Raw genomic sequence first — 24,073 nt, forward strand, 5'->3', positions numbered from 1 at the left:
GCGCCCAGACGGGGAGGAGAGACAAGCGCCCCTGTGAGCAAAGGCCAATGCTCGCAGTCAGCCCCGCCAGGTGAGCGGCTGTTGCAGGGGAAGCGGTGCGGGCTGCGGTGCCAGTGGCTGAAGCCGTCCCGCTGCTGGCCGAAGCAGCTGCGAAAGTGACTTTTCCGCGGCTGGCTGGAGGCGGCGCAGGGCGCCCCGGGCAATCGCCCAGCAGCGCGGGCTGGAGCTCGGCGCTGAATTTCCCCCTGGTGGAAAGAGACGCAGTAACGGCCCCTCAGCGGTTATCGGTCGGGACGAGCCCTGGCGAGGTCCCCTGGGCGCACCGCCGCCCTGCGGACTGACTCAGGGGACAGCGAGCGAGGAAGCGCAGAACCGCTGCGCGCCCATAAAGTCAGCCCTCGGGGCGCCCGGCCCGGCCCACGCGCGCGTCTGGCCGCAGCGCCCGGCAGTGCAGCGGGCTCCCCACAGTCCCACCTCAAGTTGCTTTGGGCTTTTAAACCGCCCGCCCCCCGGGGAACGGGGCTCAGTCACCCCTCGAACGAGCCCGGGTACAGACGAGCACGCGCCTGCCCGAGCGCGGCGCGAACCAGCGGAGGGACGCGGGCGCGGACCAAGCGCTGCCTCCTCCCGGGCGCCGGGAGAGCGGCTGTAGTTTGAGTTTTCCACTCCCGACTCGCCCGGCGGGGCTGACCGGCTCCCTCCCCCGTGCGCGGGAGGACGCGGCCGGGTGCAGGGGTTCCGACTGCCCCGGGAGCGCACCTGGGCGGCCGGCGGGAAAGGCGCGGGCGGGCGGGCGGCGCGCACTGCCTGGCGCGGTCTGCGGCTGGCCCGGCCAGCCTGAGGCAGAAGGACGGGGGAGGGAGAGTGTGTGGCCGACGCGCAGTGGCTGCGGGCCGCTTCCAGGGAAGCAGCGCGGGGCAGCGCGCCCAGCCCGCCCCTGCGGGCGGGGACTGGCAGAAGCGCCGCGCCGGCTCTGCCTGCGCCCCGGCCGGGAGAGAGCTCCCCGCTGCGGACAGCTCGTTAGATGGGATCCCCTGCAGCCGGGCATCCGCTTCCTCCCTACCCCGCCGGCCCCTCGGCGGAGGTGCGGGGGAGGGGGGGCTGGCCGGGGGTGCCCGTATCCCGCGCCGGACCGAGCGAGCCGTGACAGCAGCGCGCGTGTGCGTTAAAGAGACAGGGCCTCATTTCCAACAGGTCCCCGCTCCTCTCCCCGCGTGGCAGCAGCGGGGGTTCCCGCGCGGCGGTCTGTGAGCGCAGACGGGGAGATCTCCGGCCTCCCGGATCACGTCACTGGCACAGTCCTGCCGGTTGCAAGGGTTCCTCCCGCCGCGGCGAGCGGCGGCTGCTCTGCCCGCTCCCCGCTGCTCCCCTCCGGCCTCCCCGCTGTCCCCGCCGCTGGGCCGCCCCCCACCTCTCTGTTCTCCCCGGGCCACCAACGCGCTTTCCCTCTCCTCCCGCTTCTCCGTAGGGCGACCCGAGCCCGCCCTGGGCCAGGCGCGGGCAAGCGCGCCCCCCCCGGTAAGTTCCTCCCAAGTGCGCTGCACCGCCCCCCATCCCGCCGCTGCTCTTGGGCCCTGTGCCCGGAGCGGAGCTCCCCGCAGCTCTCCGCGCTCTCGGCTCCTGGGCCACGGATCCTGCTCCGAAGATCTCCGAGCGCGGCCGCCCGGCCAGTTGGGGTCGGTTTTGGGGGGGGGATGGAGTCCCCCCTTCTTCCTTCTCCGCTCCCGCCTCTCTCCTCCCTTCTCCCGCCGCCAGGAAGGGGGCCGGCGCCGCCCCCCACCTCCGCCGGCTCCCAGAGCCACCGGACTTTCCTCCTTCCAGCCCCCTCCTGCTGCCGTGCTTCGGCCGGCTGCCGGGACCGGCCCTGGGGGGGGCACCGCTGGGGGGGGCTGTAAAGTTTTGATCGCCTCTTGGGTGGGCTCCCGCTCTCCCGGCCTCCCTCCCCGCTCCAGGGCGCATCCTAGGCGAGTTGGGGGGGGAGGCTGCTGCTTTTATTTATTACCATCCCCCCTTCCCCGCCCGGCCCCTCCGGCCTTTGCCTCCTGCCCCGACTCGCCCCCGCCCCGCGACCACTTGTGCCCCGCTCCCAGCCCGCCCCCCAGCCCCTCTGCTCCGCCAAGCAGCGTGCACCCGGCGCGCCCCCCCCCCCCGCTGCCCCCTCCCCTTTCCCCCCGCGAGCCCTGTCCATTGGCTTGTCCTGCGCTCCTTTTCATGTCCAGCCCCTGATGAGTGTCCATTGGTGTTGCCTCCCTCCTGCCTCCTCCCCCTCTCTCCCGCTCGCCCTGCCCATGTTTTGTATGTCTCTGTCCATCCAGGCTCCTGACGTTCAAGTTCGCAGGGACGTCACGTCCGCACTTGAACTTGCAGCTCAGGGGGGCTTTTGCCATTTTTTTCATCTCTCTCTCTCCTTCTCTCTCTCCCTCTCTCTCTCTCTTTTTTTCTTGCACAAAAAAAAAAAGCCATGACTGCTATCCCACAATTCATCTTCCCTGCGCCATCTTTGTATTATTTCTAATTTATTTTGGATGTCAAAAGACATTGATGAAGATATTTTCTCGGGAGTCTCCTGCCTTTCTCACCCGGCTCTCCCGATGTGAACCGAGCGGCTCGCACGCCGCCGCCGCCGCCAGCCGCCCACCATGTCTCGCCGCAAGCAAGGCAAACCCCAGCACTTAAGCAAGCGGGAATTTTCGCGTAAGTAGCCTAAAGAGCAACGTGCCGGGGTCCCGCGCCTCCTTCGCGCCGGTGGGTTTATTGCGGGGGGGACAAGCTCTAGCCCTGGGCTCGGGTCCCCCCACCCGGCTCTCGCTAATGAAATCGCCTCGCTCACTTTGCGGAGCTCCGTTCCCGGAGCGTGCCGCTTGCTCGCTCACTTTTCCTTCTTTGCTTTTTCCAACTCCCCCTCTGTGCCTGGCTTCTGTTGCGTGTGTGTGTGTGCGTGTGCGTGTGCGTGCGCGCAAAGAAATCCCTGCCCGAGAGACAGACTGGCCAGTGGGCGGCCGGACAGACAGACAGACCGATTCTGCTCCAGCGGGGTGAGGAGAAAGTCCAGGGGGCGCGTGGTTTTAGCGGGGATCCCCCTCTCTCTGCCTGCCCCCTGCCCTCCTCGGGGCGCCCCGGGGCCAGGGCTCTGCCTCCCCTTTTGTCTTCGCTCCCAGGCGCGGGGAATGGCTCTTCCCCCTCCGCGGCGAAAAGACGACGGGCAGGAGCGGCTGCTGAGCTGTCCGGAGCCATGGTTGGCTTTCCCTGGGGCTCCGCCACCATCGGACCTTCCCCCAGCCAACCGCCTCTTGCCAGCCTTCCCCCCACTCCTCCCCGCCTCCCTCTCCCCCCAAGTCCTGCCTGCAAACTTGGGCGGCTGGGCTCGGCGGCGTGGAGCCGCGCGAGGCGGCAGCCGGAGGATTCCCCTCCTCTCGCTTACTCGGGTTTGGAAGATTTTCAAAAAAAAGTGGAAGTGGATTTTGATTGGGAAAAATCTCGTGTCTGAATGTTTACAAGCGCCGCGTGCGCGGGTGCCTCCTGCCAACAAGCAGAGACAAGAGCGAACCCAAGCGAAGCAGGCACGCAGCGAAACGGCCCCCTCCCCAGCCGGGCAGCCCGGCAGCCTCCACAGCACGATCGAAGTGAAAAAAAAATGCGCTCCCGGGGAAATGTTTAAGAAATATTTAAATCCTCCCTCCCCTTCCCCCCGCCCCGCCGCAAAACACAAAGCTGCAGCAAGCTCGCCGCAGACACGACAAAAGGGAACTCGGATTCGGGGAGGGGGGGCAGAGGAGAGTATTTTGGGGGGGAGGAAAGCCAGGAGATGCACATTTGTGTTTTAACCCCCCCATTTCCGGGTGTTTTGCTCCCCTCCCAAGAATCGTTTCTTGCGGTGCAATTGCTCGGGCTGCAAACAACGCTCTCTCGCTCCTTCGCCGTAAAAGTTTACCATGCAATTTCCCCGCTCAGATCCGTTGCAAATTGGAGTAAAATTTGCACGGAGTCCGTCTAACGCTTTGGGTAAACCAGCTCCCGTGCAGGAAGGGAAAGCCGAAACATTTGCATTCGTAAAGTTTCTTTTAAAGTCAGATACTTTCACATTCCCTTCCCTGGTCCCTGGCTACCAATTCTAAGGGCTTTCTGAAATGCAAAAACGTTGGGTTGTGTGACGGTATTGCAACAGACCTGTCACACTTCGGGAGGTGGTATCTCTTCCAGAACAGGCTGCTCCTAGGAACCCAGCCCCCTTGGCGAGCTGTCTACACTAGCGCAGACACTAGTGACCTGTGTTACTTTTGGGGAAAAGAAAATGCCGGGGTGCATTCATCCTTAGTTTGTGCGCGCGCGTTAGGCTCCCTTGTCACAAAATAATTGAAATATTAGATTTACACCCCAAATCCTTCCCCAGTCGTGCCGATTCCACCCCCCCCCCCCCCCGCGCTGGGCAATTCCGTGTGTCAGATCCAGAGACATATTTAAGTTATTATTATTATTATTGCTGGCAGTGTAATAGCCATTTAGTACATTTCTCCCTGTGAGCTCTGCGGCGGGGGGAATGTTGAGGTGGGGGGAGATGTGCTAGAGCTGGGTTTAAAACAAATCCGTCCGGGATCGGTTGGCTTGTGCGTTTCAGTCGCTAGGAGGCAGAACAAGATCAAAAAAGCCTAGCGAACTTGAACCTGATCAGTTTCACCACGTCTCTAATTCTCAGCACTCGCGCAGCAGGGAGGGAGGGCGGGCGGGTTTCTTTCTCCTTTTCCCCCCTTTTTCCCTCCCCCCTTTCTTTGTTCTTAATTGCGCCTTGTTTTACGGCTGGCGAGGAAACCCGGGCGCCGCCGGCGGAGAGAAAAGACCCGCTTTCTCTCTGTCGTGGGGGGTGTCACGCCCTCCCCGCGAACGATTTCCGAGGACCGCGAGGACTAGCAAGTTGGCCCTTCACGTCCCCTCCCTCACCCGACGGCAGACCAGACCGTGGGGTCCCCGGAGGTGGGAGCCTTTCTCGGCCGCGCCGGGCTGCCTGGGGTCCCCTCCGTCCAGCCGTAGCTTTGTAGGGGGCTGTGGCCCCTGGAAAGCAAACGGCCCCTCCAAAATACCCCCAGAGCCTCACGCGAAGGGGAGCCCAGTGGCAGCGGCTCTGTTGTGACTTTGTGTTTGTTTTGCTTACTTGGCACATCGCTTTTGTCCCCCCCCCCCCGGCCCTTAAACTCTCGCTACCGGCCCATCCGAGCCACAGGCAGACCCCCCCCCGAGCGGGGTCTGGGGGCGGAGGAGCGGGAGCCCGGCGGAGCTCGGCCCCAGCCGAAAGAGAAGGCACCTTGCTGGCTCGCACGTGTTCGCGCCGGGCTGGCGAGCTACGCTGCTCCCATTGTGCCGCCTGCTCAGCCCTTTCCAAGTTCTCTGCCTTCCCTTCCTCCGGCTCCCGCTTTAAAATCCCGGCCACTAGCCCACGTTGTTAGCCATCATTGGCTTCCTGAGCCCGTAAGACAATCACAGGACAAACTTGGACTAGACACTCACTCTCTGTCTTTCTCCCGCGATTTGCTTTTTTTGTCTTCTCAGCCCTGTCTCCTACCGGGGCATTTAGACCTCCCTGTCTTGCTGTGTCCATACTAATACATTTCTTTCCCCCCTCTTCTCCCCCATTCATCCCGTCCAGCTTTCTAGCACAGAATCGGCTATGTTTTCTTTCAGTGCCTCTTCCACTTTTGAGTCAGAAATCCATTTAACTTGGTAGAGAAAGTGGTTTTATTTGGGTGGGGAAGGAGAAAGGGCAGGAGAGGGGCTTGAAATACATGTTTATGGAAGGACAATTTGCATTACAAATCTAGAGGATTGATTAGATACCCAGGCAGGAGCATTTAATTGCCCCGGAATTAAAAGATGTATACTGCAAATCAGTGGCAGGACCAGGTGAATTGTATTCTCAGTTTTTCTTTGTGTACCTAATTAAAAAAAAACAGCAGAAATAACAAAAACACATTTTGCTGTCTCTCAGAGCATCAAGAGCCAAATGTTTGGTAATGAACAGGGTGTCAGAGGCATTTCATATATTAGTATATAATTCTTGTTAATTAACAATAATTTACGTTAAACAGCATAGAAAATGTTGAGGTTACAGGTTTTATATCTGTACATTTGATCATCTTGTTATTTTTGAGAACTTTGCCTCCTATAAAATTAATTAGGTGAAATGTGGAGGTGTAATCAGCAACCTCTGAATTACCACTTCATTTCCTGGTTTTGATTGTAAATCACCCCAGTCAGTAAATTCTTTAGCAAAGTCTATTTTTGTTTAGCATTACTTTTAACTGTCTGCTACCTGAGTATAATTTTCTCTTTCCTTGCTGAATAATATTGACAATTTCAGGAACAAATCAGGCCAAGGAAAAAACATTACAATCGACTAATTATCATGCAAAGTTCCAGTCAGAACAGTTCTAAGGAGAATATAATTTTTTCAAAAATGTTTTTCTATTTTGAGTCAGCAAACCAGACATTACAATTACTCCTTGACACCAAAATATCTTTATCTGATACAGGTAGAATGGATCTGGTGGAAAGACTTCCATATTCAGTTACTCACTCTGTGCAAATGCAAACAGTTGTTAAGAAATGGAGATGTCAGAAACATTCCTGTTTCCTTTCCTTTGTCAGCGAAGTGTAAATTCATGCTGTGTATTATCTATTAATCAGTTTATTTAGAAGAAAACCCAAACGACTGAGATATTGTTTTTATTAATATGAAGATAACCTTCATATTCCTGTAGTTGACCTTATGTTAAATTAGGAGTAGCACTAGAGGCAAGAAATTAAGGAACACGTCAGTGTGTCCTAGTTGGAGCTAAGGTACGTAAGGTGCTCTTTCAATGTTATTTTAGCACAACTGGGAGCTACTCCAGATCTTCCTCCTCAATATTCAGCTTAGGTAGAGTTGAAATAAATTTAACCTGAGTTCACTGGATTTTTGCACTTTATCAAAATCTGTTCCAATATTCTGCAGTCAAATTAAAATCTATTTTTTGATTCTCTGTGGCTTTAAGTTCATTAAATGTGAAATTGGCAGCTCGCTAAAGAAGGTCAGACTGATTAACTGTTTAAGAGTTGTATTGGGTCTCACTTTCATTAACTAGCAACATTGTGAGGCATTTAATATTTTGTAGTATCAGCTCATTTTTGTTGTTAATATATGTATAATGTTGTATAGGTAGAGGAATATCAACACACGTTTTTCTTCTTGCAAGGTTATAGTGATGAATGCTGCATTGGTATTGCCAAGATATTTCAGTGCAAAGTTAAAAAAAGCAAACAGAAAAGAAAGGCATGTCTGCCTTGTTATACAATCCACTGACTACCGTGCATGCAGAAATAGTCTCATAATGAAGCTTTTTGGAGCTCATTCAGAAAATTAGTCAACTTTGACAATATTAGGGAAGGTATTTCAAGTTTAAAGAAAGGTCTTTTCATTGTTGTTAGGAAATGTGGCGTTCAGTTGACTGTGCTGATTTTTATATGATGAGGACCACAATCGACGGCATATTTAGAACAATTTTAGTGTTTCTTTCTTCAGAATGAAAACAAACCAAAAACTTAATTGGCTTATTTTCTTAAGTATGCAAAGGTATGCAGTTTAGTTAATGTGTATAAGGAGAATTGCTACTGAATTTGGCATTTCTTTACTTTCTGGGGTGCAGCTGAAAAGTACTGCTATTTCAGTACCTAACTTATTATTTGTTTCTTTTTTCCCATATTTAGTTCACAAGTTTTCACTTTTTGAACTGAATGTATAGTGTAAACATATAAACAGCACACACAGAATACAGGTCTATACAACTGTGTGTGTGTGTGAGAGAGAGAGAGAGAGAGAGAGCATACACAGCCTATATGGCTTTAAATATGTACATTTATAGATTTACATACATACATGCACACCTACCTAACTCATAGTTCCACGTTTCAAAACATGTGACTTGGTCGTGGATATACGGCCATTCCATAACAAAGTCATATATTACACATAGATTTAAAGCTTCAGTAATAAATGCATAAATATAAATAATACCTCTGGCAACAAAGAACTGTACTGGCTTTTCCTCACGATACCACATTTGTCTCACAATAATTTTTTTGACAGCTGTTATTTTAATTTTTACATTTAAATCATTTGTTCATATTAGAACTTTGTTTTAATCCAGGAATGTAGGTAAGATTGCCTTTTCCATCCCTACGATTCTACCCATTACAGCTAGTTTCTCAAAACATATTCCCTATCAAGACCAATAACTACATTTGCTTCTTGACGGGCTGATAATGTGCTATCTGTTCACGTAACACAGGTTTAATTTTTGCGTCTTATAAATATTTCAGCCCTGCCTGAACAGGGGGCTTAACAAGGCATTTTTCTCACTCTCCACCTTCCCCTTCTTATCACAAGAGTGCTAATGATTCTCCTTTTGTTTCTTAAACTGCAGCCGAACCTCTTGAAGCCATTCTTACTGACGATGAACCAGAGCATGGCATGTTGGGAGCTCCAGAAGGGGATCATGACCTCCTTACTTGTGGCCAGTGTCAGATGAACTTCCCATTGGGGGACATTCTTATTTTTATTGAGCACAAACGGAAACAATGCAATGGCAGTCTCTGCTTAGAGAAGGCTGTGGATAAGCCACCTTCACCCTCACCAAGTGAGCTGAAAAAAGCATCCAATCCTGTGGAGGTTGGCATCCAGGTCACTCCAGAGGATGACGATTGTTTATCAACGTCATCTAGAGGAATCTGCCCTAAACAGGAGCATATAGCAGGTAAATTGAAGCAAGGAGAAGCATTTACAAGTTTTTGTCCATGTTCAATCAAACTGTAGTAATGCTCACAGTCAGGAAGTGCTGGGTCTGTCTTTCCGTTCACTTCGCCATGACAGCCAACATGTTCAATGCCCTGCATTGGTGTTCAAATTAAGTACACAAAAATACTTTCACGTGAAGAAGTAATTTTAGCCTATGCAGCACTATTGTGTATTTTCAACAGGGTTTGCTCGGATTCTGTTTATTGGATAGTATCTTATATAATAGCTGTCTCCTAGTGTGTTGCCTATTTTAATTTCATATATGTATATTTTACACCCAGCTTTGTTCTGTAAGAACTAGCTTTACAGTCTTTTGTTAACTCAGGAGTGAAAGAGTTAACTGAGCATCAGCTAGCCTTGGATCCATATTGGCTGTCAGCGTATGGACTGTAATTAAACACAGCCCCATGGCAAAGTGACACCACCGACCTTGACTTTAAGATGCCATTTTCGACTGGCCAGGCCAGAGTAGAGAGGGCAGTTGCTGAAGCGCACAGACATGCTTATTCGAAAAGTTTAAGGGCATGTTGCAAATTTCAAAAGGTTGGTTTGACAGGAAAGGCCGCTGTCTGCAGCCTGCCTCCTCAGCCAAATGATAAATGCTTCTCTGTGCTCTCCCTTGTCTCTGATGTGGTTTTGACAGATGTATCTTGATTTTGTTTGCGGTTTACACAACCACATGTCACCCGTACAAATGTTCAAGACCAAGTTCTGTTCTGCACAACAAACAATATAAAAATGCAATTTTAAAAAAGTAAATAACGTTATTCCTTATAATAAATGTTTTAACTAGAAAGACACTACGTGCATGTCTCCGTGGTTAAGGTTAAAATAATTAAGCTTAATATGACAAAAAAAATTGGAGGAATACTGGAAGGCTAGGAAGGCATGGTTAGTTTCCAAAATCCTTACAGTAAATATGAACACCACCCACTGCTTAATATTTCAAATCACGCTAATTTATGTTCAAAATATAATTATAAATATGCACTTGTGTAGCATATTAAAATCAACTAATGTCTGATCTATTTTTATGGAAACACGAGTTAGGAAAAGACATCACTTACACTTCTATTTTAATAGCCCAGAGGGTAGTTCTGTATTAGCAAAAGTACTATACATAATCACATGATATACGGGATCTTGTTTTTGGCTTATTTTGGCCACAAGTTAGACCATAGTAGGTCAGTAGGCACTGTGGCATTTGATGTGATATATTTTTCCTCCAACCAATCATTAGAATCAAATACGGCCTTTGTGTTTTTTTGGAAGCTTTGCAGTGAGCGTGTGTGCGTGTGTGTTTACAGTCATATGGTCAACTTATTGGCAAGCTGCATTTTGAAAGATGGCATAAATTTTCCAGTGCATTCAACTTCTGTGACATGTAGGTTAAAGAGTTTTTTTTTCCAGAGTAGTATATGGCAGTGACCATTTCCATGTGCTGTCTGTGATTCGAAGGAAAATGAACAGAAGTGTAGGGCATGATTAATGAAGCAAGAGCCTAGCGGAAGGGATTTGTAGTCTTCGGAGATCTGAAGCCATGTTAAATCACCAAATATGGAGTAACACTTGTGTGATGTAACAGCATATTTACATATTGAACTGCTCTGTTTAAAAGACAAAACACAGTATCTGTCAAGCAAGAATTAAAACCACACTTCTTGCCATGGTCTCAAATCAGCCATTCAGTCTGAGATACAGCCACTCGGAGGAGTTTAGAATTCTTTGCTTCAGTTTACAATTCTACTATTACAGTTGTTGAACCCTGTGAGCCAAATCTTGCCTGCTTGACTCATATAAGTAGGACGGTTACCATTAATTAGACTCCTAGCATGTGTTAAGTGGGCAGAATTTGGCCCTGAACAATGTAATGGTGTTGCTAATTAGAAGAATAATATGTTTTTAACTGTCTCTTGTTCTTCTGAATGGTTCAGTAAGCTAAGGACTGAATTCAGGGTCTGTACAATATACAACAGAATAAAAAAGCTAGGAACCTGATCCTGCAAACCCTTTCACAGTGCACAAAGTTCATACTTATGCAGATAGTCTTTACCCAGAAGAGCAGCTCCAGGAAAGTCAACTGGACTACTCACAGAAGTAAAGATTACTCTTGTAAGGAAGCATTGCAAGATCCAGCTCCAGTTATTTTCATGTCTCCCCTGCAGAGAGATTTCTGTGCAATTATGTTTAAAAATGACACATACTAGAAGTTCAATACTGTCTATATTTCTAGCACATTCAAAGCTCCAGCTGGAATCAATGGGAGTTTTGGGTATGTAAGGAATGTAAGATCAGCCTCTAATTGTTTTCAGAGGAAATATATACAAGCTCTTCAGTGGGTGCGCAAGCGATGTGACTCAGGTGAGGTAAAGCTTTCATGCACAGATAATTATGAGCTCTTATGCTCTTCCTTTCATTTTCATTTAATATAATGTTTCCACTTCGGAATTAAACAAGAGACAGTTTTGTCATATCCTAAAGTAACATGGCAGGAGCTGGAATTATTACACCAATGAATTCTCAGCATCCAGCAGTGAAATAACAGTCAGGGTCATTGCATAAGTTGTGGAGTTCAGGAATTTTGGGGGTCCATGAAGTGAACCTGAGAATGGCATTTATTAATTACAGTAGTTTATGTCTGCTTTTCTTTGCAAGAGTAGAAAGGAAACAATAATTATAAGATTATAAAATATATGTGAATGTATAATTTAAAAAATTGGGACAAATGTATAGAGGCAACTGAACTGATTCTTCTTGATAAATAGCCAGAAAATATATTTAATAGCAATGTAAAAATGCAGCCAGTTAAGTATTCTTCAGAAAGAGATTACTGTTCAAAGTTAGATTTATTTACAGTATCTGCTTTGTGTCATTTTACAGTCAATAATCTGGGCCATTACAATAAAAGACCATTTTCTTAAGATAGGTAATGCTTAGGGATCAGTGTGTCCAAATACAAGAAATAAAGCAGTCACTGAAATGTACAGTGAAATTATGTATCTTTTAAATGTCTCTGGGCCTCTCTTCACCCTAACCATTATCTGGATAAAAGAATGTTTATAATGGTATGTGTGTACCTGTGCAGCATTCAGGGTTATACATAAAATATAGGTACACACATGCATACATATCTTTTCTCTCTCTCTCTCTCTCTGTATCTCTGTCTGCCTTGATATAAAATGTTGAGTGGCGATCCAGTGCTATGGCAGAAATGTCATAAATTTAATGAAAATTAATAGGATATGTTGTGTGGGTCCAATGAGGCAGCTTTCATCAATATGTATGTCAAACACTCACCACCAGATACCAGCAGTCTGTGATTTGCAGGGAGTGCTACGGCATGGGTTTAGTTATCCAGTCTCATATTTTGCAATGGAGGAAAATATTAACTGAAGTACCGAGATAGCAGTGAATGTAAAACTGCTGTTCACTTACTGAAAAGGGAAAAAGAAATATTTATAATCGTTTGGTGTTAGGTTTCAATGCTTGTTGAATATATAAAGCTGCAGGATTAATGAAAGCTTATTTTTGGGGTGTGGAAAAAGCATTTTAATTACTATTACACTTCACATTTATCTCATTGGAATGTTACATATACTCCCATTTATAATTATCATTGTATATCTGTGTATATACAGAGGGTTCACTTTGAGTGCTTTCATCTGTTTTCTCCAATCATCAGTTAGATACAAATTCAACATAAGGAAAACAAATGCAAGAAATACGTATCCTTCCATGGAATAACCAAATGGCAAATTAACATAGTGCTGATGGACGAAATACATTTAACTATTAGAATTCTCAGAATATAATTTCTTTGACTTGTTTATATGCCATAGGAATCCTCTTGGTGCACTATTAGCAATTGCTATTGTAATTTTGTGATATGTAGATTTCATTATTATTATTACTATTATTACTATTATTATTATTACCATTATTATTGGTACAAATCATTGATTGTTCAACTGAATAGTTAATATTGTATCTAAACAAAGAGACAGAAGAAGCTTACATATACTGAAACAGCTAAAATTCTTACTGTAAATGTTCAGTTCAAATCTCCTTAGCAGCCAGTAATTGGCCGAGCAAAATAGTTACAAGATGGAGAATTTTTGAGGGCGCTATCTGAAGACTCATGATCATGAGACTCTCCGTCCTGCATAAAAGCTATATTTGTAAATAAGACAGAGAAAGGTTGTGAACTGGCAGCTTGGATGTTTTGTCAAAGTACGATGTCAGAGAAACTCTCTTTAAGACAAATTGTAAATAGAACTGTCACAATGATTGTGTGATTGAGCTACAGAAGTGTCTTTCAATTGTTGGCATTGTCAGAAGACTTTTGAAAGCTTAATTAAACGCAGTAGTCTGTATGGAGGAAAAATTTACTTCTAGGAGGGAAAAAATGTTAAAAACGTAGGCAATCCAAAAGTTGTTCAAATGTTACTTTCTCAGTGACACATAAAAGATTCAACTGTTCGTGGATTTTCCTTGTTGTCTTTTATAAATAACAGTTTTGAAGAAGCATCCATGTGATATCAAGATCATCCTCTGTATGAGGTGGAGATTGCGTTAGTTTTTCTATTCCCTGCTGTTACAGACAGTAAATATAAAAATAGCCTTTTATTGGAAACACAAATATGTGTTCATTTCAAGAACAGAAGCAGAGGGTAGAAAGTTTCCTTCTGATTCAGCATGATTATTCCAGGGAGGCATCAAATGTGCTTAAATTGCCCCATTTCTTGTCTCATACAAATTATATCTTTTAGTTGAGAGGACTAGAAATATGTTTTGCATTCTTTCTTCTGTTCTATGTGACGTTTAATTGTGAAGCTCACCATGGGCTGAAATATAGCTGGATACAAAATATTTGTGGTAGAAGAGCCAGCCCAGCAAGCATTAAGTTTAGCATAGATATGAAAAAGGTGCAGATTAACATTAGACACTACAAGCTTTGCAAATAATATACCCAATAAATGTGTGCCCTGTGTAGCCAGACTATACAGTGAAAACTGAAATATGGGAGATGAGATGGGGAGGGGCAGAAAGTGGTAGATAAAAGACCTCAATGTCAGATTACAGGGGCAGAAGTAAATTCCTTCCTAAAGATTTCCAGAATTTTGTAATGTAGATTTAAAGGAGAAGGAAACCTTTTACGTTGCACAGTTTTGTACATGCAACCCTGAAAACTTGAATTCCTTTTTTATATAATTCAAGTAAGAAAGACAATTACGGAGATTTTGAGAGACTGTGAGGCAGTAGGAATTCAGTCTCCATTTGTGTGTCTGCTTGCACCCCTTATGACATAAAGAATATTTTTTTAACAAAATTTTCACCTCACTTTCCAGCCTGCTTTTATATCCAGTTGTATCAGTTTTGTGCAGTAAAAGGCATTTAACATCAAGCTGGTCATTTTCTGACATATTGCCACTTTCTTAGCATGGGAGCTAATCACTGAGGATCTTCACTACCTTTCTGCTTGTTCAGATTTCATTTGGGTCATGGCTATGCCAGCAGTGCTGTTATTACCAGGGGTTTTTATTTTTTAATTTTAGGGAAAATTTTCAATTCAGTTTTCCATCTAAGAGGTTTTTATTGTTTGTGTCAATTGGAGGACTATTGCAGAAGTTCATAAAATATCTCCAGATCATATAATTTAATAGATTAAAACCTGTATTGTTATTTGTAACGTGGTCATAAAAATCAATGCTTTTTTTCCCTTGGGGGAATAATCATATTTAATCTGAACATTCCCAGACACTGGACCTGAGTGGGAGCAGGATTGGGCCCACTGTGGTCCATTTTAGTAAATTTGTCATCATGATTTGCAATGAATTTTCTAAAACAATAGGTAAATCAGCTCACCCACAAAACATATTGTTGCTGCCCTAATTGTTTTCCATCACAAAATTAATGCCCACCACATGTAACTTGGATTTTAAGGCCCAAATTCTGCAAGTATGTGGCGTTTAATTTGATGCCCAGTGAATATTCTCACAGAAGTCAGTGTTTGCATGCAGAAGGCTACACGTGTGTGTAGTGCTTGGAGGAGCAGAAGCTAAGCCTGTGGCTTTTAACATGCACAGAGACCAAAGGCAAATCTGAAATAAAAAGTACCTTCATTAGTAAAGCCAGTCTGCTTTCTGCCAACCCCATTTTGGAGACTTGCAAACATCATCCTGTATCTTTAATCAGCGTTAGTATGCAATGTAGTCTGTATTGAGTTCAGTGGAGTTTATTTCCCAACCTTTACTGGCCAGCTGCACGCCCTGTGCATTTTAAAAATATTTCAGGGAGGCTCTTTGTTGCTCTTAGAGGGTTAGTAACTTGGTGGCTGTGCCTCAGCTCATTTATCATTCTGATATGGCATTGAGTTAAGTTGGCAAGGGAAAGCTTTGAGGTGTGGGGTGTGGTGAGGGCAGCCCTCATCCCAGCAGGGAATTTGTGTTCTTCATTTGCCTTTACAATAGGAGCACAGTTACTGTACCTTGGAGCAGCTCTCAGGTGTGAGCTCAGATGGGCGCATGTAAATGTCCTGTCAGAAGCAACACAGGAATATTAATGTTCCCATGCAACTGCACTACAATAGAGCTGTACACAGCAAGCATAGTATGCATCTAGTCTGGGGAATTGTATAAAACTTAGATGGCTTAGTGTGAATGACAGTGGTGGAAAAATGTTCAATGTGCCACAAATTCCATTCTTGTTTTCCTTTGATCTAAGGCAAAATGAAAGCATCCACTTCTTCCCCACCTCATTTCATAGAGCTGATTTTATCCTTCCCATTCCCCCTTCCTCTCCCCCCACCAAAAAAAAACCAAAACCAAAACAAAAACCAAAACAAACAAATGAACAACCCCCAAACCAAAAACAAAAAAACCCTCCCAAAAGTACATAAACTACATACAGTGGAATTATTTGGAAATATGTCAATAAATCACATATATTGTTTTTCAAAGTGTTAGCACCTATTTATTTTTACTCATTGAGATTGCTTATTTTGCTATCCTTTTTAAAATTTCTCTCTGTATACTTGATTGAAACAAAGGACATATAATCAACATACCAGTCAGCTGCAGTCTGCTTTACCCCCTACTGTAAAATCAAGCCAGGTTTTAAATCCAGAGTAACGGAGTCAGTATTCACACAGGTTTCATTTGCACATTCTTATGGGTTCACAATTTAGATGCCATTAAAATGTATATTTCTCAGCTTGGGATGTTAGAGGATTTTTAATAACGTTCATTTAACAGAATCAACAGCTGTCAGAACCAGTTGTAGTAAAACCATGAAACATACAAAGAAAAATACACGTTTCCTGAAACAAAACACTTGAAACAAATTGGCTGCCAAAAAGCTGTTGAGTTCTAGGTTTGCAGATAGTGCACAGAAGTGTTTCTACTCTCTGTTCCCTCTGGAGACCCATGTGAGCTTGTCTGATGCAATTCTATTGGAAGTTTTACTTAAACAGGTTGCTGTAAAACAACACCTTTCCAGATTGGATGGGTGCATGTAAACCAGCCTGCAATCAGGTTTTTGTGTTTTACGAGATAGATAAAATACCAAGGATAGTGTGATAGACACACACACAAATAGTAACAACTACATTAGCATTAAGGAAATGATCTATCTTAATCCTTCTGTGAAATAACTGTTGAGGGGAGGGAAGCAACTTCACTACTAAACAGTGCCTTTGCAAGTAGGTGTTTCAGTACGTTATTTAGGTCTGAACTGAATTCACACTGGAATACTGAACGTGTACTTGATGAAGGGTTACCTGGGGAGCTTTGGTCAGTCAAAAACAATGAGTTTTTGTTTGCAGCCTCCTTGTTCTTAGTATAAATGCTGAACAGTCACACTTACAATTTGATCTTAGCTTTCCCTAAAACCACTTTTCTGATGAAACGCCTCCAATCATGTAAAGAATAGAATTATTGTTAAATAATAAGGGACCTGAACAATCTTGGCTCTATCAATCTATCTATCTATCTATCTTAGATAGTCTCCTTTTTTTAATAAACTCACGTTCTAGCCCATTAGGAAACAACAAACAAAATTTCCTGTTCTTCATTTGCTCAGCTGATGTAGTAGGACGAAAGTGTAAAATGAAAAAAAACAAAACAAAACAAAACTAAAAAGCCTTCCAAAAACCAAACCAAACCAAAAAACCCAAACAAAACCAAATCAAATCCAATTGCCCTCTCTCCTTCCCCATCAAAAAACACCAGAAAAAATTTTAAAGCTTAATTTGCTATCAAATAAAATGTTACCTGGCTATATTATCTATATCACAGCTGCCATGTTGGGTTTGTTGCGTGCTGGCCACTGAGTTTGGAGAAAACTAATGATCAAGTAAGGCTGTGGTGTTCAACATGCTAGCCACTAGCCATGTGTGGCTAATTGTCCAGCTGAGTTTGGCCAGTTGTCTTGAACACTAAATATATTTTCAGAATAATGTGGCTAGTTCACTACATCGACTACGGTTTCAGAGCTTGTTGGACATGACCTAAGGCATTGCACTACAGCCACTTCACACAATGTGTGTGTTGCATGTGCTGCTTGGGTGTAGTCAATGCTTGCAGACCATTTATTTATCAGTAATATTATTTAAAATTGTTTTGTTCAAAGAAAACACAATAATGTCTTATTCTCTTTTTCTGCAAAATTATTGTTTGCATTAAAAAAAAGAAAAAACAGTGTTCCTTTCCGTGAAATTCTTTAAAGGCTGTAAAATTTTGTAATAAACTATGTATTGTTCTATGTTAAATTTGTGTTATGTTAGAAGAAATCAATAAGGAAAAATTAAATTCTGATAAAGATAGTCTTGGATCTTTGAAAACAACTGCTGTCCTTTTAACTAAAACATTTGAGGAGCTTCAAAGAGTACGTATTTCTTCTGATCTTAGAGCAGTGTGACTGGTAGCCGGAAAAAAAATCTTATTCTACATGCAAGTGGATTGCTTAACAAGTCAGCACAGACACATACTTGTTTGTACAATAGAGATAAAAATTCCTGTATAAAAATAATACAGTTGCTGACAGCAGGTATTGTGCTAATGCTGCCTGTTTTATGTTGGTTGAGGGTCAGGGATCATGACTTTTGCTTTTTGTTCAGGGTAGTCTGTCACAATTGCTTGCTGAATTCTGGCAATAAGCTAATTGCTTTATTTTTAGGAAAATTTAGAGCTCTTATATGTGTTTTTACTCATGCATACTGTAGCTGCTCGAAAAGTAGAGAAAAAAATCTAATACGGGAACAGATTTAAAGGAAGTTTGAGATATTTGGCCTTCAGAAGTCATTTGCTTGGCAACACAATGTTAGTTTCTAAACTTTTGTTTTTAATTTAATTCTGATTTATGCTGTCACATTCCATACCAACCTTCATTGAAATCTAGTCATGTAAAGTAATGTTAGTGTCAAAGAGAATTGGTCAAAACTGGAGAGCTGTGGCTGATACAGATGTTTGTTGATGTGGCTTTCACACAGTAGAGATTTCTATTCTTTCTAATAAACCTTACAATGTAAAGAGTTAGTGAACAGGACACATGGAGGAAAGAAGCAAGGGAACAGGAGTAGTTGCATGTATCTTTTTTGTACTTAGAAGTTGCAGGTAAGATTATCTAGGGAAAATAGTCTAGGAGTTAGGGGGATGGGAATATAAATTATTTGAATGTTCCATAATCCTTCAAAGTGAGTTCACCTTAAAGGCAAAAGACATGATCCCTGCTTTGTTCATGAAACATTTCCCTTAAAACAGCTGAATATTTTAAAGGATAGACATAAGTGGAAAATTAAAGGCTCAGTCTTGTAAATTACACTTTCAACTGTTAGTAGCATTTACTACTGTGAGCACTCCCATTGGGTCCTATGGGACTACTCATGATAGTAAACACTAGTCTTCAGACTGTTTTCAGGATCGGGCCCTCAGATATAGGCTTATTTTCCATTTTTGCTGTCTGAAGCATGATAATCTGAGTTCTCACAATGTTGACTAACAGCAGAACAAACTTTTTGACTGTCAGGTGACATCTGTGTGATCCATTCCGACCGTAAGTGCCAAATTGACTGGATTTTCACACATCCGAAAAGAACCAAGTTCCTTCATCACATGATTCCCCCCACCCCTACCTCTTTTTTTAAATGCACAAACTTTTAAAAATTAATACCAATGCATTTTGATGAAAATCATGTTTTGATAATACATTTGATGTTTACATGGAAGATTTGTCTTGAGGGTAAAAGGCTTTTTTGGAGGGTGGCAGAAATCTTGTTAATCTGCTCTCTCTCAGAGCAGCACACAGTACTGCCTATGAGCAAGTCTGTGGTGCTTTTGATAAATTACCATGTTTAGAGATAGGTTTGGCTCTTAAGGGCTTAGTTTTATGAACAAAGTCCATAACAATGTTCTCTGCCTCTGTTTGTTTCTAGCCCCGTTGGCTTGACTTGGAGCCCTGTGTTTAGTTTAAGCTCAGTCTGGAAGATAGAACAATTTTGCATTAAAAAAAAAGGGAAATCATAGGAAGAAAAACCCTTTTGCTTTTTGGATGAATCTTACTGATAATTTGCTAAAGCTCATTTGAATTTTAAGCACTTCTTTAATCTTCAAAGGCTAAATTGCTTTATGAATATGCATGGTGTGGGCAGACTTTAGTTCATTACCTAGTTGTAAATTCTAATGACCATTAGGTCCTTGCAGTAATTGCGAATTGTTTTGCATTTTTGATTGGCCTATTAACATGTGCATTCGGCACACATCAGGCCAGCCTGTCAAGCTGCTGAAGGAGAAAAAAAAGGTGAAAATTGTTTCATAGCACCAAGATTCTTAGATTTTCCATCCTGGAAAATTGATGATGTAAAAAAATTAAAGCAGTGTTTTTTCTTCTCAAGATTGAAAGTTCACCAAGAGATTTGACATATTTAATTTACATGATGACTTTGCACTCCTTCATTAATGCAATTTGCATATGAAGCTGTTGTTAATCACTTTTGATCATGTTTTGTGTATTAGCTGCCTCAGTGGCTCTTCTCCCTCAGATGCGTCTGGTAGAAAAGCAGCAAAATGATGCATCTTCTTGCCAAGTTTCCTTTAGTGAATTGAGGAATTAGAAGTCTAACCTTGAGTAATTAAATTTGTTTTATCCGTTCTCTTTTAATGTTAAGTACAGTTTGTTGGAAGTGGAGAATGAAATTGTTCCCATTTGGGGGAGACATTCCTTTAATTTTTTTATATTTATATAAATATAGCTAGATATGTTCTTTTTTCAGTGAATCAGAGTTATCTCGGAAAACTTAGAGGTTTAGCTGCTAGCAATCTGATAATGGCAAAATGGAATACTTCAGTACTTTGGGATTTCTTAGAACTACAGGACTACTCTAGGAGATGCAGTTTGGACCTGATCCTGTTGTCCTTACTTATCCAAAATGGCTATTGAATTTATTCAGAGGTTTATGTGATTAAGGACTGCAGGATCAGGCCCTGTAGTGAGAAGACAATGCATTTTCATTCTCGTCAGCTCTTTGGCTGTTTGGAGTGAAAATCTTAAGCGCTAAACAGTTTTTCACCAAGACTAAATTATTCCCGCTGGCTAGCATGTTTTACAGAGCCCTGTCTGTATTTTTCCTAAACGCCTACACTATCTTCACCAGTGTTTAATTTGCAATGAAAGAGATGCTGGGGCTCAAGCAATTTTTATATTCATAAATGATGCAGCAACCCCAGAGGTGCTAGGGACATAAACTGCCAAGCCCAGAGGTGCCAGGCTCAGGCCAGCAAACCCTGGTACAAGCTAAGCAGCGGTCTTCACCTAGTTAGTAAAGTCAATCAAGTTCTTAGGACTGTGTGCTTGGCCCATGCTTTCCAATTGCCTAATCACAGGCAGGCATCTTTTCCTCTTTTGCTGCATGAGCTCTGATCCTGTTGGACAGATAGAGTATTAACAGTCAAATGCCTCTCCTTTCTTCTCATCATGCTGATGGTACTTTGCTGAAGCCCTGCAATCCTTGCACACTGAGGCCACACACCTAAGAAGTAGTGTGGGTTTTGTTTGGAGAATTAGGTCGTTGTGTTTGTTTTATCTATTGAACAGTCTGTGTTTCATAATTGGGGCTCAACTTTGGTTTATGAATTTGCCATTGGTTAACAAGCTGAACCAGAACACTGAAACTGATATCCTGATTAAAGGGAATGTTTAATGAAAGAAAATAAATGGAGATGGAAAATGACCATTATGCAAGAAACATAAGTATAATTTTAACCTCAGAGGAGACCCAGTACTGCCCTTCTATGGCTTCCATCCGTACCATGCTAAAAGCATGCTGCAGTTCAAAGCTGTTAATATTCAGCTGGGAAACAGTATCCAGAACACAAATAAATTATTAAGTGCATGAACTTTTTAGGCAGTAAGATGAACTGATGGGGTCCATCTGTGAGACCGAGGGGCTTTTTATTTGTGTGTGTTGAACAATTCGGCCCCTCTCCGACTTCATAGCCTTTGGTCTCTGGCCAAGTGCATGCATAATTGATTCCACACGCACTATCATTTTCTTGATGTAATTGCTTTAGTAAGATATGATGAAATCTAATGGATAATTTACTATAAAAATGGTAAAAAAGTAAATGTTCATACTTTTTTCTGGGGCAGTAGAAGGGTTGCCAGATTGCTTAATTTAAATAAAATCAAAGTACTACCTTCTCGCAGCATCATATATGGTGGAGGGTCATTGTAATACTTTGAACCAAATCTCTGTGCATAAAAGCTGTCTTATAATGCAGGTAAAAAGTAAAATAGTTGAATTCTTGTAAATTATTTTATTCGCAAATATTGTCAGATATGCATTCCTTATTGTAGGATGGTGAGCACTTATGCACTTCCTTGAACCATGCAAAGAATTACATTGAGAGAGTTAAAATACATAGCATGGGCTTTTCATCCTGTGCTAAAACATACCAACACATTGAAACATATTAGTAAGCATAAGCAGACTTTGTTTTTGCTTAGATGACATGCCGATTTCAATTCAATATGAGCGTATCCTGGGTTTATGGCGAGGTGTTTCCAAAACTACACAAATGTCAAATACCCAAATAATTCCAGAAGAGTCAAAGGGAAAGTATTTCACTTTTAAAAGATGAAGTTAACTTGGATTTGTTAAATCTGATTTGTTAATCTCAGTCTCACTTCCGCTTCTCTCACCTCCCCAATCCTGGAGGATTGTAATCCTTTCCATACATCTTTTAAAATACATTTTGCGGTAATGCAGACTCACAAAAACTTCTTCTTCTTCATCTTTTTCTTCTTCTTCTTTTCCAAAATTGCAGTTTTCAAAGTATTTAAAGAGGAAAAAGTATCCAAGGCAAACCTACATAACTGTAGCAAGCTGTTTTCAAGCAAGTCGTAATAATGAACAACACATGATCTGAAATTTGATCAGCAAACATATGCCTATGCCAAGGAATTTTTGCCATTCACATACCAAGATTCTGTAAATCAGTAAACCACTGCAGTGGAACCCACTTCACTAAGTAACTATTGAAGGAACAGAACCAAATCCTAACATACGGAATGATGTAGCAGAGCAGGCTTGTTCTAAGAACTGTTAAAAGAACATTGAATTGTAATAAGTTTTCTCTCTATATATATCTATATAATTTATGTTCTCCAAAATGTCAAGCTAATCTGTGGACTTTTAAAGAAAAAAATATGCTTGAATTAGTTCAAAACAGAAAATTCGGTGAATAACTTGTAAGGGAGTAAAATCTTAAGGCAACATTTTTTGTGATTTTTTTCACCCTGCCATGTGCCATTGAACCAAAATGTGAATCATTTTGCAGTGCTAATTAGATTTAATTATTTCTTTAGGAGAGGATGGGTGGGAGGGTGTGGGAATGGTACACAGCTGTCCTAATGAAACAAAGGATCTAGAAAAATCTTACTTTTCCTATGTTGGTTAATAAACATTATAGAGGGTGTTAATGCTGACAGGCAAATGGAATGTTTTCCATACCTGGCAAGGCTAAGAACTAAGTGGGAAGCTGAGACGATTACAAAATGGACACATTGATTGCATTTTGTGGTTTTCAATTAATTTCTATGACTGTTCTGTTTTTAGGGAGGCAAGTAGGGGTCCTCCCATTGACCTCAATTGCAGAATTCTGATTTCTGCAGGATTTGGCTGGGTGCTAGGTTGACAATCTGTTTGTCCGCATAGGGCCTAGTCTTGGTAGGTGCGGTGTGTGTCTTTCCAGGGCAGTTGTGTACATTCAGTGTCCTGTCGGAGATGCTCCAGGCTCTGAAGATTTGCCCCGTTTGCGCTTCATCCTGTGCTTCTTGTGCAGCCAGGATCTTGTGGACTTGGAGCGGGATCTTGAGTGACATTCAGGATGTAGCTCCCAGTGGGTACGCATGCTCTGCTTTTCCACCAGCGCATTTGGATGACTGTACACGCATTTGAGAAAGGATGGGTACCTGCCGGGTTAGGTTTCTCCCTCCAACTGCTTCTGCAGCCCTTCCCCCTCGAGGATCTCAAAGCTCTTTACAAGTATTAACAAATGTTCCCGTTAATATTTTTATAGTGTGATTCATTCATTATTGGGTTTTGGAGGGACTGTATTCTTATTTCACCATTTGCTATTAAAATTAATACACTCTGTGCGGGCTGTAAGTATATTTGCATTTAATTGCAAGTCAGAAGGAATTAATGGACAATTTAAACCTGAATTCGCTAGAAAGAAAAGAAAAGAAGGGAAAAGAAAACCCTCTTCTGTAAGTAAAGAAAAGTAGCTCTGGGCTTAATATCTTTAGTGGCTGTAGGGAGGGAAATAGGAGGTGGGGAAGTGAACGAAGAGGTGCAGACAGAAACGATGTTCCTTTCTTTAATTCTTGAGGTGGCTTTAGAAAAATCTCTGCCTGGAGGGGTTTAGGCAAAGTGGTCAAGCACATTTGCTCCTGGGAAGGTGGGAAAGAAAAGAGGTTGGTAGTAATAGGGAAGCAGCACAAAGGGAAAATTGTACATTGAAGCATTTGTCTCTTCAGTCTTAGTGTGGCCAGACTGGTTTAGCAGACACAATGATAGATTGCTTTGTTCAGGGTCCCAGGGTGTGCCCTGAACTTGAAGCACTTTGTTTAACTTGAATAGAAGGGGAAAAGCACAGACATAATCAATGTCTAGTTTTTAAGGAGCTAGAAAGAGGCTGGAGAACAGAGAAGACCAAGGGAGGGGAAAAGAAAAGTTGGGGGAGGGGCACGCCCTGG

General features: G+C 43.3%; 1 protein-coding gene across 4 annotated transcripts in view; it reads left to right on the top strand.

The window, feature by feature from the left end:
• Positions 1-1,576: 1,576 nt before the first annotated feature.
• BCL11A (BCL11 transcription factor A) overlaps positions 1,577-24,073 on the top strand; it is a 104,932-nt gene continuing 82,435 nt past the window's right edge. For 3 of the 4 annotated variants that reach the window (XM_074989475.1, XM_074989474.1, XM_074989472.1), the window contains exons 1-2: positions 2,259-2,694; positions 8,451-8,780. In XM_074989475.1, the coding sequence (XP_074845576.1) occupies positions 2,640-2,694; positions 8,451-8,780 (385 nt within the window). In that variant the 5' untranslated portion in view covers positions 2,259-2,639. Of the gene's footprint in view, positions 1,677-2,258; positions 2,695-8,450; positions 8,781-24,073 lie in introns of those variants that run through there. The other variant, XM_074989473.1, reaches the window with a different exon arrangement.

Source organism: Carettochelys insculpta, chromosome 3 (assembly GCF_033958435.1).
Source record: "Carettochelys insculpta isolate YL-2023 chromosome 3, ASM3395843v1, whole genome shotgun sequence".
Taxonomy (NCBI): domain Eukaryota; kingdom Metazoa; phylum Chordata; order Testudines; family Carettochelyidae; genus Carettochelys; species Carettochelys insculpta.